Below are 17283 nucleotides of genomic sequence, written 5' to 3'. Positions count from 1 at the left end.
TCTTCCTTATTTTCTGAAATTTGAAGGCGAGAACAGTAGATTGCCTTGGTCAACATCGTAGCCCTCCAGTCAACATAGATGGCTCCAGCATGCCTTTACCGCCTAGCCCATCAGTGTCCTATCAGGTCCCACTTTTCTGTTCCCCTTGCTGGTCTAGACAAGTAGTAGCCCTCCAGTCAACATCGTAGTCAACATCGTAGCCCTCCAGTCAACATAGATGGCCTCCAGCATGCTTTTACCCGTCTACCCTGTCAGTGTCCTATCAGATCCCACTTTTTTCTCCCCCTTACTGGTCTAGACAAGTAGTATCCATACATACGCCTGTTTCTGCAGGCCCTTTATTTCTAGATCACGTCAGTAGGAAGTTCTTAGAGCCCTACATACTGTCCTTGCAAATCTGCATTTTCATAGTAGAGGCCAGGACCTCTCTGAAGGGTCAAGACCTTGATGGCAGAGCTCTCTGGTGTGGCAGGAGGAATAATTCTTGGACTACTTGACAGATCTATACTTGTAGCTCTCGGTGGCCTGGCTGTGCCAGGAGGTGATTAATGAAGCGCGAGGTCAGGGCAATGTGTCCAGGCTATCGAGATTTTGATTATAACTCATAAGACAGGAAGGAGATAGGTAGGGGAGATACTTAGTGTTTTATGACTATGATATATTTTATGAATATTTTATGATATATTTTATCATATTTTATGAATGTGATATATTTCCTTGAGTATGGAATTGCTGGGAATGGGGTTTATCTTATTGTAAGGTCAGATGTTTTAATTTCCTTTATAGCCTTAGCACAACTAGAGCCATGATAGCGTTAGGATGGATGAAAAGGAATCATCACTGCAACTCTTCAGGCCTCCAAATGGCTGGCGTGTTGACTCCTCAAATAGGTTCATTCTGCCTCTGTGACTTGTCTCTGTGATGATGTGCGTGTTGACAGTGTTTCTTTTTCTATATTTTAATTGAAAAAATCGCAATTCCTAGGAAGGGATTGTTGCCAAATTTCTCTGGACTGACTCTGAGGTATTGAAATGTGTGTTTCTCTCTCTCCTTTCCCTTCCCCCCCAACCCCTTTCTTAGCAGAGCATGCTTGGGAGAGGAGGATAAAGGCATCGTCCAAATCAAGCACAAGACCATCAACTCTAATTTCAGCAGAAGAGCATTTTTTTCCCAAGAATGATATGACAGCCCATTTATGGGGCAGACCAATAAAGAGAAGAACTGGAAGAGCCATTTCAAGAGCAGCAGCCATCACGGCTCAATCAGTGTGACCATTTGAAAAGCCAAGACCTGTATCTTATTACATCAGAAATCGTACATCCGAAGATACTGTTCGGTCTTAGTAAAATCCATTTATTGGTGATTGAAGGAAGGAAAAGAAAAGAACCTTTCACTGACCTCAGAAAGGGGAAATATCCTTCAAATGCTGCTATTTCATTGTAGAATCTCCTCAAAAACAACTCACTGTCAAAGGCACGGGTAGGTAACACTTGGTGTGCCGGGACGTGGCGGTACTTTGTGAGCCAGTCAGCCGTTGCTCCTCACTGTACAGCCTGTATTCGTTGCTCGTATTGACATTTTCCTTACAATGTATAATGACGTAAATTGTGCTTTAATTTATATCACGAATTATGTAACTTAATGAAGTCTCCCTCCAGGCCTTCTGCTGGAATGATGTTAATGATCCAACACTTAAGACGTAACATGGCCTTTATTTACGTGAAATGATTCTGTTGTGCTCCTCACTCCTATCAAGTACTGACGAATATGCCTCGCTCTGTACCAACAATAAATATATTTTATGCACAAGATTGATGTTTCCGTCTGTCTTTCCACTTCTCAGAGGCGGATGGTGTTGCCTCTGCTGTGTCAATCATGTTTTTCCAGCAGATGTTATTGCTGAAGCTTTAAAGCGTAGATTTTTATGCATAACCAACCTTGGTTTCAGGAACGGTACTTACGTATAACTGTTTTCCATCACAGCAACCTAAAAGGATCCCACGTGATCGTGAGCTGTGATTCATGCACCACCAGAGCTTCCTTTCTTGGAAAGTGCTTGTGAATGAATGGGCGCGCAGTGCCCAAAACTGCAAACCGTCTTTATGCAAGTACCCAGGTTCATTTAATTGTTTTTTCTTCAGATAACGGCTGCCGCATTCATCTTACCAGACAATCTTAGAAATCAGTTTTTTGCACAATAGTGATAGTAACAGTGTCAAATGAGCACTGTGTCTTGAGCCTTCTGCTATTTATTTACCTGTTCGCTTTCTCTAATTGGCTACGTTTGAACTGCATCCTACTGTACAACTGCGAGTGCACCTGCGGATCTCATTTATATTCACAGTATTACCAGTGACTCTCCTATTCTAATTATCAAGATGCTTTGTGAGTGCTGTTTAATTAAGGATTTATTTTTTTTTTAATGCTACAAAAAGAAGCTGGGCTTTTTAACATGTGAAGCAACTGTAGTATCAGTCGGAGAGGGAAGATCCTGGAGTTCAGCATCAGGTGCCAGGTACACTGCTTGAGAGAAATAATAGGGACATAGGCAACATGTTTACATGGTGACTTGCTGTAGTGTTTACAAATCAGCTAACTCACAAATTCTCCTTTATAATGTTCTCTTTTGTAACAGAGAGCCAAGAAGTTGGCAGATCCATCCTTGCCAGACTTAGAATTGGCAGCAAAATGCAGCATAGAGGAAAAGCAGACGTTTTTAAGGCCAGATGATTCTGTAAAACCAGGAGAAGAGCTATGTCGGGAAGGAAGGTCTCTGTTATTGCCAAATGTTTATTGGTTTCCCATCCTGACAGCCTTGAGCAATGGGAGTCAGTCTTGCTTGCTTTGTTCCAACTGTGTTTCGGGCTTCATTTGAGATGTTGTGTTCTTTAAACATCTTCTGTATCACCCAGTAGTGGCATCGCTAGCATGTGTTGCTTGAGCTTGGCAGATGCTGATTGCGGCCAACAGGTTGTAGACTTCAAAACTGTCCACATTGTGGACAACTTTTGCCTTCGAATTAGAGCAGCAGTTCTGAATGTTTCTGGAGTGCGCTTCAGTTTGCTCTGCTGCCTTTGCCACCCCTCCCTCTGCGTACCTGCATCCTAGTCATAGAATCATAGAATGGTTTGGGTTGGAAGGGACCTTAAAGATCATCCAGTTCCAACCCCCCTGCCCTGGGCAGGGACACCTCCCACTAGACCAGGTTGCTCCAAGCCCTGTCCAACCTGGCCTTGAACCCCTCCAGGGATGGGGCAGCCATAGTTTCTCGGGGCCACCTCTCTCAGTGCCTCACCACCCTGACAGGAAAGAATTTCTTCCTAATATCTCATCTTCCTCCCTTCTCCCCGCTTGCTGGTGTAGACGTCAAGCAGAACACTGTTCTTTCAAAAACAGAGTTGAGAGGCAATGTTGGACATTTCTGCACAAGAAAGCAGTAGGTCTGCCTAAAATAGAGACATTTGCTGTCTTTTGTCCTGAAATTGGAATAATGATGTTTAAAAAAAACAAATTAAAAAAAGCAAGGTTCACAGGATCTGAAGCAGCATGAGGAGTGTGTGTCTGCAGGTTACTGTTCATGTTCCTGGGGGAAAGGAAGAGAAATGACGGGTCTAGTCTGTTCTGGACAATGTTCTTCCAGCCAAGACTTACCTTGTAGCTCCGTTTCAAAATTTAAAATCTTTGACGTTTCCCACTTTTCTTTTTTTTTTTTTTTTAGAGTGGAAGACCTGTGGGGAGGTCTCCCTCCTTCTCAGAAATAACCAGATCTCTCTAAGATTGCTCGCTGCCAAACTGAGAATTTGAACTCGGCTCAATGGATCCCGATCTCAGAAGGGATGATAGAGCTGATATTCTCCAGGGATGACAGATGAAGGCATAGAATCATAGAATCATTTAGGTTGGAAAAGACCTTTGAGATCATCGAGTCCAGCTGTTAGCATGACACTCTCTGCCCGCGGTAGAGAATAATGTCAGATGTTCTTGTTGATCGTTCTCAAGCTCTGATCAGCTCTAACCAAAGGGCAATTTTACCTAGGGTTTTAAATGGAAAGCAGTATTGTAACAGCTAAATCAAAGCTTTTCATTGTTCTTTGCTCAGTGTCTGAGGAACAAATCACAAGTCTTTCAATGGTGTCAAAATAATCACTGCTATCCTACTCTCATGTAATTTAGCAGCGTTAGACTCTTTCAAATACTAGACTTCCTTTTTCAGGAGTCGCGTGCGTCTGAGACAGATCACATAACCTTGCAGAGTTGGTGGGGTTTTTTTCACCTGTTAGGATATCCCCGCATTACTGTTTTAAGCAGATATTTGGAAGTAGCTTTAATATGGAGGTGGCTACGGGTTGGGATAAATTTTACACCTCAGGTGTCCACTGCTTTGTTCCCTTTTGGATCCTGTGCCTTTTTTGAGAGAATCTGAAGAGGCGAATGCAGTTTCAGGTAGACTCCGTCTGAGGGAGTTACATGTCACCTCTCAAGCTGAAGAAGCGATAGGAAGGGGAGCCTTTCCCTTTTCTATCCTTTTGGTTTTCCTTTCCGAAGCGACAGAAATTGTAGACAATATTCTTCTCTGCAAACTGTTGCAAGTTCTTCCCTCCAGCTGTGAATGCTGATCAGATTTGGACAAGGCAAACTGATTATTTCTAGTGTTTTCTTTATGTGCGTCTTTCCATTCTATGAGCACCTAGAGATCCCTAACCAAAACCAGCCGTTCATCACAGTAGGTACCGCCGAGGCAGAGCGAGGCAGCCTTGCTTCCCAAATAGCGGGGACAGAGGAAACTGGAGGGTGTAAGTCGTTTTCCCAGTGTGCCAAATCTCGTTCGCAGGGGTGCTGGTGGACAAGAAGCTCGACATGAGCTGGCAATGTGCGCTCGCAGCCCAGAAAGCCAACTGCATCCTGGGCTGCATCAAAAGAAGTGTGGCCAGCAGGGCGAGGGAGGTGACTCTCCCCCTCTACTCTGCTCTCCTGAGACCCCACCTGGAGTCCTGCGTCCAGCTCTGGATCCCTCAGCACAAGAAGGACATGGACCTGTTGGAGCAGGTCCAGCGGAGGGCCACGAAGATGATCAGAGGGCTGGAGCCCCTCTGCTGTGAGGACAGGCTGAGAGAGCTGGGGGGTTCAGCCAGGAGAAGAAAAGGCGCCGGGGAGACCTTAGAGCGGCCTTCCAGTACCTGAAGGGGGCCTACAGGAAGGATGGGGAGGGACTCTTGTTCAGGGAGTGTAATGATAGGACGAGGGGTAACAGTTTCAAACTGAAAGAGGGGAGATTTAGATTGGATAACAGGAAGAAATTCTTCACTCTGAGGGTGGTGAGCCTTTGGGCCAGGTTGCCCAGAGAAGCTGTGGCTGCCCCATCCCTGGAGGGGTTCAAGGCCAGGTTGGACGGGGCTTGGAGCAACCTGGGCTGGTGGGAGGTGTCCCTGCCCAGGGCAGGGGGGTGGAACTAGATGATCTTTAAGGTCCCTTCCAACCCAAACCATTCTGTGATTCTGTGACCCAGAAATCATCAGGCATTTGTCCCATGCCAGTTGTTAACACGTTGCAGCTCACCTGCCCATAGTAAATCCTATTTGATCAAGAGGTGGGTGCTGCCCACTTAAAATCAGGTAAGGATTTAGATTTTGGTGTCTTCTCACCTGCAGGCAAATGGCTGCAGAAGTGAATTGTGTAAGCTGGTCTGTTCAGAATTAGCAAAGGTTTGTGTCAACACAAACTGCTGACACTGTGTCTTCGGCTGAAGACACGAGAGAGGGAACCCTGGAGGAGAGAGCAAGAGAAGTCGTGCACAAGGTGGGCATCCACGCTACAGCCACAAGAGTCCTTTCTGTGTTCAGACTCTAACATCTCTTCCTACAAAATCATCCACAGGTCATGGCCAGCATTAATGAAACCATTTGTGTTCATGCTTTAAGAACGGTGATTCTTCCTTAAAGAGCTGGGGGCTGTTTGCAGGGCTAAGCGCCCACTGTCACCTGAAGCTCAGGAGAGCAGCAAGTGACTACCAGAGCCCGGCTTTTGAGAGACCAAGGCAAGATTCAAGTAGAGATCTGGAAAACGAAGAGGGGGTAAGCTTGGGGAGGGGAACTAAGTTGCCAGTGATGTTCCTGTTGGGTTTTGCTGGGTGAACACCCTGCTGGTTTCAGCTCTGTGTTGGAGAGGAATGTCTGTCATCTCAAGTCACCTTCCTCTTTGCCCTCAGCTGCTGTTCTCATCGGGGGCAGCAGTATCGAGTAGGGCCTGGAGGCAAGTGCGTCTCTGGTTTGACCATCAGTGTAATGGTCATCCCACAGCGCCGTGCTGAGGGTATTCCCACCAGAGAAACCTACGCGCAGCAAAGGTACCGTGCCCTTCCATAGCCTGCCCGGCAGCAAAACGGTCACTGCAATGTAAATATGCGTTCACTAGCCAAGGAGCTTGATCAACATCTACCCTTCCCTGAGGAAGAGGGAGACATCCTGAACCTGGTGTGAGGAGAACTGTGGTGTGAAGAGGACCTGGGTCTTCAAGTCATTGTGAAAGAGCCAGGCAGGTTCCCAGAGAGCGTGGGGCGCTGAGCCAGGGCTCCTCTGCAAGAATGTCAGCTCCCTGTGAACAAAGATGCTTGGTAATTAGAGAGGTAATTAGTTTGGTAATTACTAAGGTAATTAGTTTGATTCTCTCTCAAGCCAGTTACTGCTGGGAAGAGAACACTCAGCCATTGTGCTGGAGGGAGCACCTTGAATTGCAGTGCTGCAGCAACCCCCCCCCGCGTTAACCCTTCTCCCTCCGGTGTGGGAAGGAACATCTGACACACTGCGAAGAACGGGATGGTTCGGGGGGAAAATAACCCTGAAAGGTCTGTGCCTGGAGACTTGCAAGCCACCTTCCAATGACATCCAAAAGCTCTTGTGCCCTGGTCAGGAGAGGACCTAAGGCAGCAGATAGCCCGGCGGTGGGGTGGTATTTATGACAAAGATCTTATGTACCGTGAAGACTGCTGGGGGCACGCTTTTGACTAACCATTCCCAAGTGTCTCCATAGCATTGATGCTCTTGGGAGATGAGGGTTGTTCCACTGCTCCTTCTCTTAGATACTGGACATCCCTTCACCCATGGGCTGCCTTGCTGGTTTGATGGAGGCATTTCTACCAGTAAGTCGGCAACAGGAGGTGAGTTTTTTCTGTTCGGCTGTCATATGAAACCAGTTATTTTCTGACCACCCTACGCAGGAAAACCGGCCCTCCTTCCTTTTGCAGGTCCGGCGGGTGGATGGGGGCAGAGCAGCTGTCCCCGTTGTCCCAAGGTGAGGGTTGACTGCACAGATCGAGCTGCAAGGGCTCATCTGGGAGGTGGCATTGGAGCCGCAAGAAGCGGATCAAATTCCCAAGTAAACTGCAAGCTAAGGAAGTTCTTCACGTTCATCTGTTGCTTATATAGAAATAGCAGGGCTGGAAGAGACTTGGCAAATGCTGGGGTCCACTATTCCGTAACACCTGATATCAAGAAATTCTCACGTTCCTTAAACCAGGTCATCTTCGCCTTGCGAAGGTGCCCAGAGGTTTATTTGATTGTGGTATCGGGATTTAGTTCTGCAAAGGGTTTAATGGGTGAAATATAGCGGGGGGGGGGGGAGGGCATGATGAGGTACTGAAGTCCCATTAACGGTCAGGAACCATTTTTGCCAGACTGCCCATGAGATCATAATGGATCTCTCCCCTCTTTCTTATGTCAGATAGCGAGGATATTTTTTTCCCCCTCTCAGTTTTAATGTTGTTAACACTTGGGCTGTCTTGAAAAGTCATAGTCAGCTCGAATGCCTTCCAATCTGACTCTTCAAGCAACAAGCAAACGAGAAATTTATATGCCACCATAAGTACTTTTAAATAATGGAGCCTGATGGTATAAAGGAGGTATTTGCAGAGGTGAGTGAGGTGTGACGGATAATGAGCGCTTATGGGCAGGGAAAGGTCTCGTGATCTCTTTGGTTTTGTTTAAGGTTCCCGCTCCTGGAATCAGGCAGCCAAATGGAAATCGCTGCTTTGGCCCAAAAAAAAAAAAGGGCTTTGCAGAGAGACGTTTGTGAACAGGATCCAGATACAGCTGCGGGAGCACAGAAAAGGCAAAAGGAACAGAGCCCGTTTTACACCTTCGAGCTGATCCTGTCGCTGTTATTAGGACTGATGTGAAGTGCTGGAGAAATGCTGAGCGTGGGACGTGAGCTGGGGCCGGAGCAGATGATGGTGACACACTGGCGTGGTCGGCGGTACCCTTCAGCACCAAATAGGAAGGAGATATCCCGGCTCCTGTTCTTTGGTCCCAGTTTTCTGTTTTGGAGGAACAGCGAATGTGCACCCGCGTTATTTGTTCTTGCAGGTCTGGGGGAAAGCTGCGGGGGAGAGGCAGGGTGTCAGCAGCACGAAAATATTAAATAGCCTCCGGTAAAACAAGAGATGGTTGTGAATCCACTTCAGGCTCTCAGGAATGGGTAATGTGCGGCTGCCGCTAATGTTACGGTAAGCGGAGCGTGTTCTGGGATCTGCCCATCGACCCGAGCGCGCTGCCGTTGTGGCACGGCGTCCAGCAAAATCATTCACTCGATGCACCGTGCGTTTTCCTTGAATGGAGAGTGCACCCATTAGGGAGCCTGGAAAACAGCGTCATTATGAATCACTATCAAGTCTCGCCTTGTTGTTTGTTTGTTTTTTTTTTTTCCTTTAAATGGAAGCTTTTTAATCTGACGTCGTGGCACTTTAAGGGGTTTAGAACGAAGCTGATTGCTGCCGCTGCAGCTTGGTCTGCTGTTACCAAGAAACCAAATAGCATAATAAACCCGTGTGTATCAAACCTCGGTGACTCAGGGTTCCCCAGAGAAGCAGTGCTTTCTGCTGTATTGCACCTCCTGCTGCCTGGGGTCAGCCTTTTGGAGCTAGTGCTCTTTCATGTCTTCTTCCTTATGCCGCCCAGCTAGGTTTGAGGGTCCTACAGGTCTGAGGGGACCCTGTGTATGAGCTCAGATGGTGCGTCTCAAGGCAAGGAATACTGAAGGTGGTCTCACTCGCCTTGCTTCCCCTGGAGAAAGTGAATTGAACCGACCAGTGGAACCATTTTGGTCCATGTGAAGGATGACAAGCTCTCCATGGGGGTCACTGAGGCATCGGGGCATGTGATTTCTATTTTGAGTATTGCTGGGTATATCGTTCAGCTTTTTAATGCCTCTATTCAAACTGGGAGAGGGGAGATTTAGATGAAATATTAGGAAGAAATTGTTTGCTGTGAGGGTGGTGGGCCCCTGGCCCAGGTTGCCCAGGGAAGCTGTGGCTGCCCCATCCCTGGAGGGGTTCAAGGCCACGTTGGACGGGGCTTGGAGCAACCTGGGCTGGTGGGAGGTGTCCCTGCCCAGGGCAGGGGGGCGGGAACAGGAAACACTGGCCCAGGTTGCCCAGAGAGGTTGTCGAGGGCCCATCCCTGGAGACATTCAAGGCCAGGCTTGATGAGGCTCTGAGCAACCTGATCTAGTTGAAGATGTCCCTGCTTACTGCAGGGGGGTTGGACTAGATGACCTTTGGAGGTCCCTTCCAACCCAACACATTCTATGATTCTATGGAACTAGATGGTCTTTAAGGTCCCTTCCAACCCAAACCATTCCACGATTCTATTTCCACAGCCTGGTGGAAATAGCTGTGTTAGACTGGAAAATGCTCTATGGGCATTGGAGGAGAGAACGTGTGGGCATGAAATTTTTAATCTACCCACCAAGAATGGTCTCTGTGTGTGTGTTTGTTACTCTCGTCCTTTTTTTTTTTTTGAGTTTTTCTTTGGACAAACTGAACTAAGGAATTGTGTTTGATCTGCCCTGGAGGCACAAGGTCTGTGGTCACTGTCTCCTCCCTGGGAGACCCGTGGTTTGTTGGAAAACTGAAGTTAAGCAGCTCAGCAGCTCTGCCCCTGAGCTCAGCAGGTGTGAAACAGCAGTGCCTGGATAGCCACTGTCCCCAACTTGATTTTAAAATGCCAAAATACAAAATTATCTGTTGTCATTGCTGTCCCTGATGCACTGTGGGACCATGGGCTGCTCGCTTTGTTTGATAGAATCATAGAGTCATAGAATCTTCATGGTTGGAAAGGACCTTTGAGATCATCGAGTCCAACCAAACAACCTACAATCTCTGCCACTAGAGCATGCCCTGAAGTGCCACATCTAGACGTTTGTTAAACACCTCTAGGGATGGTGACTCAGCCCCCTCCCTGGGCAGGCTGTTCCAGTGCCTGACCACTCTGTCAGTAAAGTAATTCTTCCTAATATCTAACCTAAACCTCCCCTGCCGCAGCTTCAGCCCATTTCCTCTGGTCCTGTCATTATTCACCTGGGAGAAGAGGCCAACCCCCACCTCTCTCCACCCTCCTTTCAGGTGGCTGTAGAGGGCAATGAGGTCTCCCCTCAGCCTCCTCTTCTCCAAGCTAAACATGCCCAGCTCCCTCAGCCTCTCCTCATATGCCCTGGTCTCCAGAGCCCTCACCAGCCTGGTAGCTCTCCTCTGGACACGCTCCAGCACCTCAATGTCCCTCCTGTACAGAGGGGCCCAGAACTGAACACAGCACTCGACGTGAGGCCTCACCAGTGCCCAGTACAGAGGCACCATCACTTCCCTGCTCCTGCTGGCCACGCTATTATTCCTGATACAAGCCAGAATGCTGTTGGCCTTCTTGGCCACCTGGGCACACTGCTGGCTCATGTTAAGCTGGCCGTCCACCAGCATCCCCAGGTCCTTTTCTGCTGGGCAGCTTTCCAGCCACTCTGCCCCAAGCCTGTAGCGTTGCTTGGGGTTGTTGTGGCCGAAATGCAGGACCCGGCACCTGGCCTTATTAAACCTCATACAGTTTCCTTGGATGTCAGCCTGTAATAGTGCAATGCACCTACTGAAGACTGCAAGGTGCTGAGGGCAAGCAAGGGGGTCTCCCAGAGAGACCCAAAAGTTGCTTGTGGGAAGTTCATGTCCATCAAGCAGAGCCAACATTTATTAAATGTGTTTATTGTAATTGCAGGGGAAGGGGGGGGTTGCCCTTTTTTTTTTTTTTTGAGGGTTATGTACAACAACAATTGACATCTGACAATTTGAACACAAACAGCAGAAACACCAAACGGATACTGTGCCCCTGGAGGTACCTTCAGCCCCTCCGTGCTCTTCTCCTGGATTTCACCCCTTGCCTCTGCCTCTGGTTCTTAAGCGATCCCTTCCCCCCGACAGAAGTTACTCACCACTTGATTTACGGGATTACAGAGACATTAATTTTGCCGAGGTCCATCTCACCTGTCCCTGAGGGGGCTCGTTTCCTCCCCGCCGCAGGAGAGGAGGGGGAAGGAGGGGGCTCTGGGCTCCGAGGCAGGCTCTAAGTGGGGTCCTTCATTTTAAATCAAGTTTCTGTTCAGAGGTTAATAATTTCAGCTCTGATCCTCCTTAAAAGTGGCGATTAATCCCCTGCACATACAGTAGGTGCATGTACAAAAAAAATAGCAACCTGGCACTGGCCACTTTTTCCCCCAGTAATGAGAGCTATTCATAACCCAGCATCCTTTAAAGATTCCAGTTACCGTGCAGAAGACAGCATTGTTCATAAAAACAATTCAAAGGTGTTTTGTTCCCCAGTTTCTGGTGGGGAAAAAGTCTTTAGAGAAAAGTAATTGTTGGCTTAAAACTTCAGCCTGCATTCAGCAGCAATCCATCACCTCCACGTGTGTTTTGAAGCTCGGGTTACTCAATATTCAGGCTGGGAATACTCAGTAGGAACGAACGGACTCGGGATGGCATGAAATATTGCTTGCGAAATTCTCTCACACCTGCTTGCATTTCATGCCCTTCTCTTTGCTGAGGGACTCAGCGGAGGGAAAAGGAGCAAAATCAAAATTCTTTTTTAATGTTCCCATCCTGGGGAAAGCAGTAGGAATGTGGTGATGTGGGCACCCCACAGCCCAGCTCTCTGATGCTCCCCCTGGGATGCTAAAATGTCCCCCATCCCTGTTTGTGATTCTGCAACAAGGGCCAAAATGTCCTCGGGTGGTACCACAGGAAGCATCAGAGGAGCGGTTCTTGAGGGCAAAGAGTTCTTTGTTCCCAGCCTTCTGGGGAAATACCATTTTTGTGCTCTGCCTTTAGGGCCATTGCTAAGGGACAACTCTGACACACTCGGGCGATGGAGGCTCATTAGCCAAGTACGCAATTACAGGCTCTGCTGGTCTCAGCCGCCCTGTCCGAGGGCTCTCCCAGCCCTCTGTCCCGGTTGCCCAGGACGTTTGTACAAAGTTTTCTGACACTTTTAGAGGCATTTGCAAAAGCTGGGTTTGCCGCTGCAGAGAACGCGTGCAGAGAACGGTGCCTGTGTGGGACGAAGGATGTGGGCAGGAGGAGCAGAAGGTCACGTCCTAGACCTGTGTCCCTTTTTTTTTCCCTCCATAATTTCAAAAAACACTATAAACCGTGATGGTTTTGCACCTTGCCATGCTTTTGCTATGTGAAAGGAAGAGTGTGCAGGACCAGGGATGAGGGCTCTGCAGCACCATGAAGGTAGGAGGTAGCACGGGTGCACGCAGCCCCTGCGGCTCTCCCTCAGCTGAAGGGAAGGGGAGGTGGTTCTACCCACAGAACCTTTCCCTTTGTTTCTCCACTGGTCAGACTGGAGGAGACCTGCAATCCTTCTGGTGTGATCCCTTATCCAAGGTCCTTATCCAAGATGGGGGCTCATCTTGGAAATGCTGGGTATCTAATAGTCCCGTATCTACAACCGTCTAGACCAAGGAAGTTTTTCTCTTTCTTTCTTTCACTCCTTGATGAAAGAGGGTGTTTTATCCCGAGGATGCTTCAACCCACCTATTGGATTTATATGAACTGCCTCTGAATGTGCTCCTTCTTCCCATTGATCTCGGAGGGATCCTGGACAATCTTCTCTCATGCAGGGAGCTGAGGTTAGGTGAATCCCACACGACGGCAAAAGCTATTTCTGAAGAAGCAGTAACACAGTCCTAGAAAGGCCAGAAGGAACCTCAGCAGTCGTCAAAGTAAGTTGTCCTGTGCTGGACCATTCCTGAAAGAATGGGATCATCGCCCTGTTCGCAGATGGTGGAGGTTGAGCGGTAGACCCACTCTCAGTGCAGTACTGCCTGTCCCAGAAGGTAATTTTATAACTTTTTAATTTTTTATAACTTTTTTTTTTTAAAAAAAAACCCCACACATTCCTGATCAGCCTCTCTTCTCCTGGCTGAGGGTTGTCAAAGCACAGATCATTTTCCAGCCTGCAGCTAAGCCCCCCAGACCCTAAAGCCCACGGTCAGCACAGTCATCCCCTTCTTACAGGAGCACAGATCCTGACCCAGCCAGGCCCAGATACTCAGAAATGCTCTGGGTACCCCTGTGCCGCTGAAATCAGTGGGAGTTTGATGCCTCATTACCTTTGTGGATGGGGATCAGACCGATTCCTGATGCAATTAAGGGGCATCTTGCTATTTGTGCTTCCACAGTGGCAACACATGAAACAAGAACACAAGCCAGGCATCCCAATCCATAGCCCTCTGCATGGACAGCATGATGTTCTTCCCCCTGGTAATGAAATTAAACCCAAGCTCTTTATTGTTCTGACGTAAAGGGTGTATTTGGTAACAGGTCTGCAGCTCTTGCAGTACTCAGTGGGGCTGGTCTTCACCCTTTTGCATGTTTGAGTTTTGCTGTAACAGACAGGGCAGAGCTGGGCGGTGGAGGAGAAGAGGTTTGGCAAAGGGCAAAGATCTTGCCGATAGCATTTTGCTGCTGGAAAACTTCACTGGGGTTTGGGGCAGGGCTGGTGGCCGTGGGCTGGAAAACAAAGCGCCTGCGCTCCCTGTACTGAGTCAGGGGTTACCTCTGTGACTGCTTCTGTGGGCGTCTTGGTCCAGGGACAATTAAAGTCTGGGGTGATGTCTGGCTAATCATAGAATCACAGGATGGTTAGAGTTGGAAGGGACTTTAAGGACCATCTAGTTTCAACCCCCCTGCCCTGGGCAGGGACACCTCCCACCAGCCCAGGTTGCTCCAAGCCCCGTCCAACGTGGCCTTGAACCCCTCCAGGGATGGGGCAGCCACAGCTTCCCTGGGCAACCAGGGCCAGGGGCTCACCACCCTCAGAGTGAAAAATTTCTTCCCAATATCTAATCCAAATCTCCCCTTTTCCAGTTTGAAGCCATTACCCCTCATCCTATCATTACATGCCCTTGTAAAAAGTCCCTCTCCAGCTTTCTTGTAGGTGCCCTTCAGGTACTGGAAGGCTGCTCTAAGGTCTCCCCTGGAGCCTTCTCTTCTCCAGGCTGAACAGCCCCAAATCTCTCAGCCTGTCCTCATAGGAGAGATGCTCCAACCCTCGGATCATCTTCGTGGCCCTCCTCTGGACCTGGTCAAAGAGGTCCATGTCCTTCTTATCCTGTAACTGTGTTTAGACCTGTCTTTCATTGATGGCTGTCTTCAGTGGTTTCCTCCACCTGACCTTTCAGGGAGTTGCCAGAGGTGTGGGGACACAAGGCTCATCATGGGGGTGACAACAGGATGGAGCAAGGCTGGGAAACTGGGGCTGGAGTCCTTGTGCTTTCTCCAACCCCATGTCCCATTTCTGTTGGGCGTGTCGTTTTATCAAGGCCATAAGAAATGGCTGTTTGGGAACCAAAAAGCCCGTCAGACCCCATCTGGCTTGTGCCACAAAATCCCAACAGATCCCTAGCCTTGGGAGTCAAAGCAGAGAGATTTCCAGCCCAAATCCTGAGCTCACTCGCCTCCGTTAAATAGACCTAGTCTGTAGTTTCAGATGACCATCAGCATCCTCAGCAAGCGTAAATAGAAATGTGACTGACAGCGGCTTTGTCCCCACGTCTAGGAAATCTCCCGTTAAAATAGACTCGGAAAGAAGCCAACTGAAAGTAAAATGCTAAAGAAGGAAACACAAAAGATTGCTGGTACTTAATATAAATTTACATCATAAAGGCCATTTCTGGCTCCAGCGTCTCAGAGAGTTGCCTTCATTTGGGACCGACTTCAGTTTCATGTTAATTTGCTGTAGTTACCGCTACCTAAGTGGATGTGCAATGCCAAGCCTTTCATTTCTTGATGATAATTTTTAAAAGCTGTTATTGATCCATTTGGTTTGAAAGCTTGCTGCAGCTTGAGGAAGCTGAGGAGATGTCTGCTCTGAGGCACGGACAGGCTAGAAGTGGGTTTTAAAACAGTTTTGACCTTTCCTAGGCATGGTAAGCGTGAGGATAACACGGGCAAAGCTCACGCCATTTTGGGTCTGAAGCTTCACGTTATCTGAAAGTTGGGGACGGCTGGTTTGTTCCTGGAGTTACGGCCGCTGTTCAGCAAGGGAACGCACATGCACGGGCACACGCGTGTGTACCCATCTCTCCTTAAACTCTTCCTCTTTCTTGTTTGCCCTTCTCCATCCCATGAGGGAAAAACAAACCAGGTCCTTGCTGAAGGAAAAGGCGTATTTCTTTATTTTTATGCGGAGAGAGTTTGAAATCTGTTTCTGTGCATCCTTACCTGTTTTTTTGGGTATTTTTTTCTGAGCTCAGAGTCTGGGGAGATGCGGAAATAAATGACTCACTGGTTGGAAGAGGAGTATTCACACTCCTTCAGAGTGTGTATTTGATGGGATGGAGGGGGAGTTGGAGGAAGAAGCAGCATTGACTCAAGGGCTCCCACGTGTAGGTGATAAGAGAGGGTGGTACAACCATAAAATAAAGTTATCCCGATGTTTTCTCTTCCTGGATTTGTCTCTGTCTCCACCATCTCTCAAAAGAGAGAGAGGCAGTCTAGCAGAGGGCTATGAAGATGATCAGGGGATGGAGCACGTCTCTGATGAGGAAAGGCTGAGAGCCCTGGGGCTGTTCAGCCTGGAGAAGAGCAGACTGAGAGGGGATCTCATCAACGCTCATCAATAGCTAAAGGGTGGGTGTCCAGAGGATGGGGCCAGACTCTTCTCATGGGGCCTGGTGACAGGACAAGAGGCAATGGGCGCAAGCTGGAACACGGGAAATTCCATCCCAACATGAGGAAAAACTTCTTTCCTTTCAGGGCAGCAGAGCCCTGGCACAGGCTGCCCAGAGAGGTGGTGGAGTCTCCGTCTCTGGAGACATTCCAACCCCGCCTGGACGCGTTCCTGTTCCACCTGCTCTGGGTGACCCTGCTCTGGCAGGGGGTTGGACAGGATGATCTCCAGAGGTCCCTTCCAACCCCTATTGTTCTGTAATTCTGTGATTCTGTGGTTCAAAAGCCTGGTGTGACCAGAGTAGCTGACAGATGGTGGACCCTTGGCGTTACTGAGCAATCTTCCCTCAAAACAAACAGGTTTATAACAACCATTGCAAGGAGAAACACCAAATAAGAGGCTTTCTCCTGGATAAAAAGTCCTCTGAATCCTCTGCCACATGTAAGCAGCTGCACAAGGGCCAGGTTCAATGGGTCGTGAAGCAGGAAAGTTTCTGACTGCAGGGTGATGGAGCAGGAGTGGTCAGTGGCTAGACTGTGGCGTCTCTTATCTTCATCTCACATTTTTTGGCAGAAAAAGTGGAGGAAGTGGAGAATTTTGTGAGCTTGTGTGTATTTTGCAGTTGCAGCCTTGTATTGCCATCTCCAAAGAAGCTCCTCTCACCACGGCCTGGAAGGGATTGGTGAGGACTGCAACCAGCTCTTTACCTCACTGGTCCACTGAGATGAAGGGAGCCTCTGTAGCTCCTGAGGTCAGGAGAAGATGCTGACTTGATGGAGCTTTCCGAGCTCTTCTGTGTGCGCTGCTAGCTGCATTTGTTCAGCCAAGCTTGGCTAAAACCAAATCCCATCTCTCCACCCCATGCAACAGGCAGACTTCAAAAGCCTTTGTGTTCAGTGTGACAGGGGAAAGAAGGGGAGGTAAAAGCCGTGCAAACTGAAGGGTTGTATTGCCACGAGAGCTGGGCTGGGGCTCCTCACCAATGGGAGGTGTGAGGTCCTGATGCCCTCTTCCGCTGCCATGTGTGACCATTGGAGCTCTAGTCACTTCTGCGAGCATCCCGGAGACCGAATCCACAGCTTCCCCATGAGAACCACCTCTAATCCTCAGCTGCTGGGACAGGCACCGCCTGGCAGAGACTCCTGGGAACAGCGACCTGCCCCAGCTGGAGGAAGCTGGGAGACATTCTCCCCCTCTTTTTGTTTCAAATGCAGAAACGGTAAGTTTGGCCCATTTCATAAGACTTGAATCGCTGTTTTTCCCGTGTCCCATTACGCAGCTGATTGATTGATTGAAA

General features: G+C 48.6%; 1 protein-coding gene across 2 annotated transcripts in view; it reads left to right on the top strand.

Moving 5' to 3' along the window:
• The window catches only part of CHCHD3 (coiled-coil-helix-coiled-coil-helix domain containing 3), a 176415-nt gene extending 174606 nt beyond the window's left edge, over positions 1-1809 (top strand). The window contains exon 8 of one of the 2 annotated variants that reach the window (XM_054191301.1): positions 1084-1809. In XM_054191301.1, coding sequence (XP_054047276.1) covers positions 1084-1107 — 24 coding nt within the window. In that variant the 3' untranslated portion in view covers positions 1108-1809. Of the gene's footprint in view, positions 1-1080 lie in introns of both variants that reach the window. The other variant, XM_054191293.1, reaches the window with a different exon arrangement.
• Positions 1810-17283: the final 15474 nt, after the last annotated feature.

This window comes from Rissa tridactyla, chromosome 1, assembly GCF_028500815.1.
Source record: "Rissa tridactyla isolate bRisTri1 chromosome 1, bRisTri1.patW.cur.20221130, whole genome shotgun sequence".
Lineage (NCBI taxonomy): Eukaryota > Metazoa > Chordata > Aves > Charadriiformes > Laridae > Rissa > Rissa tridactyla.
This window is presented reverse-complemented; position numbering and strand designations above follow the sequence as displayed.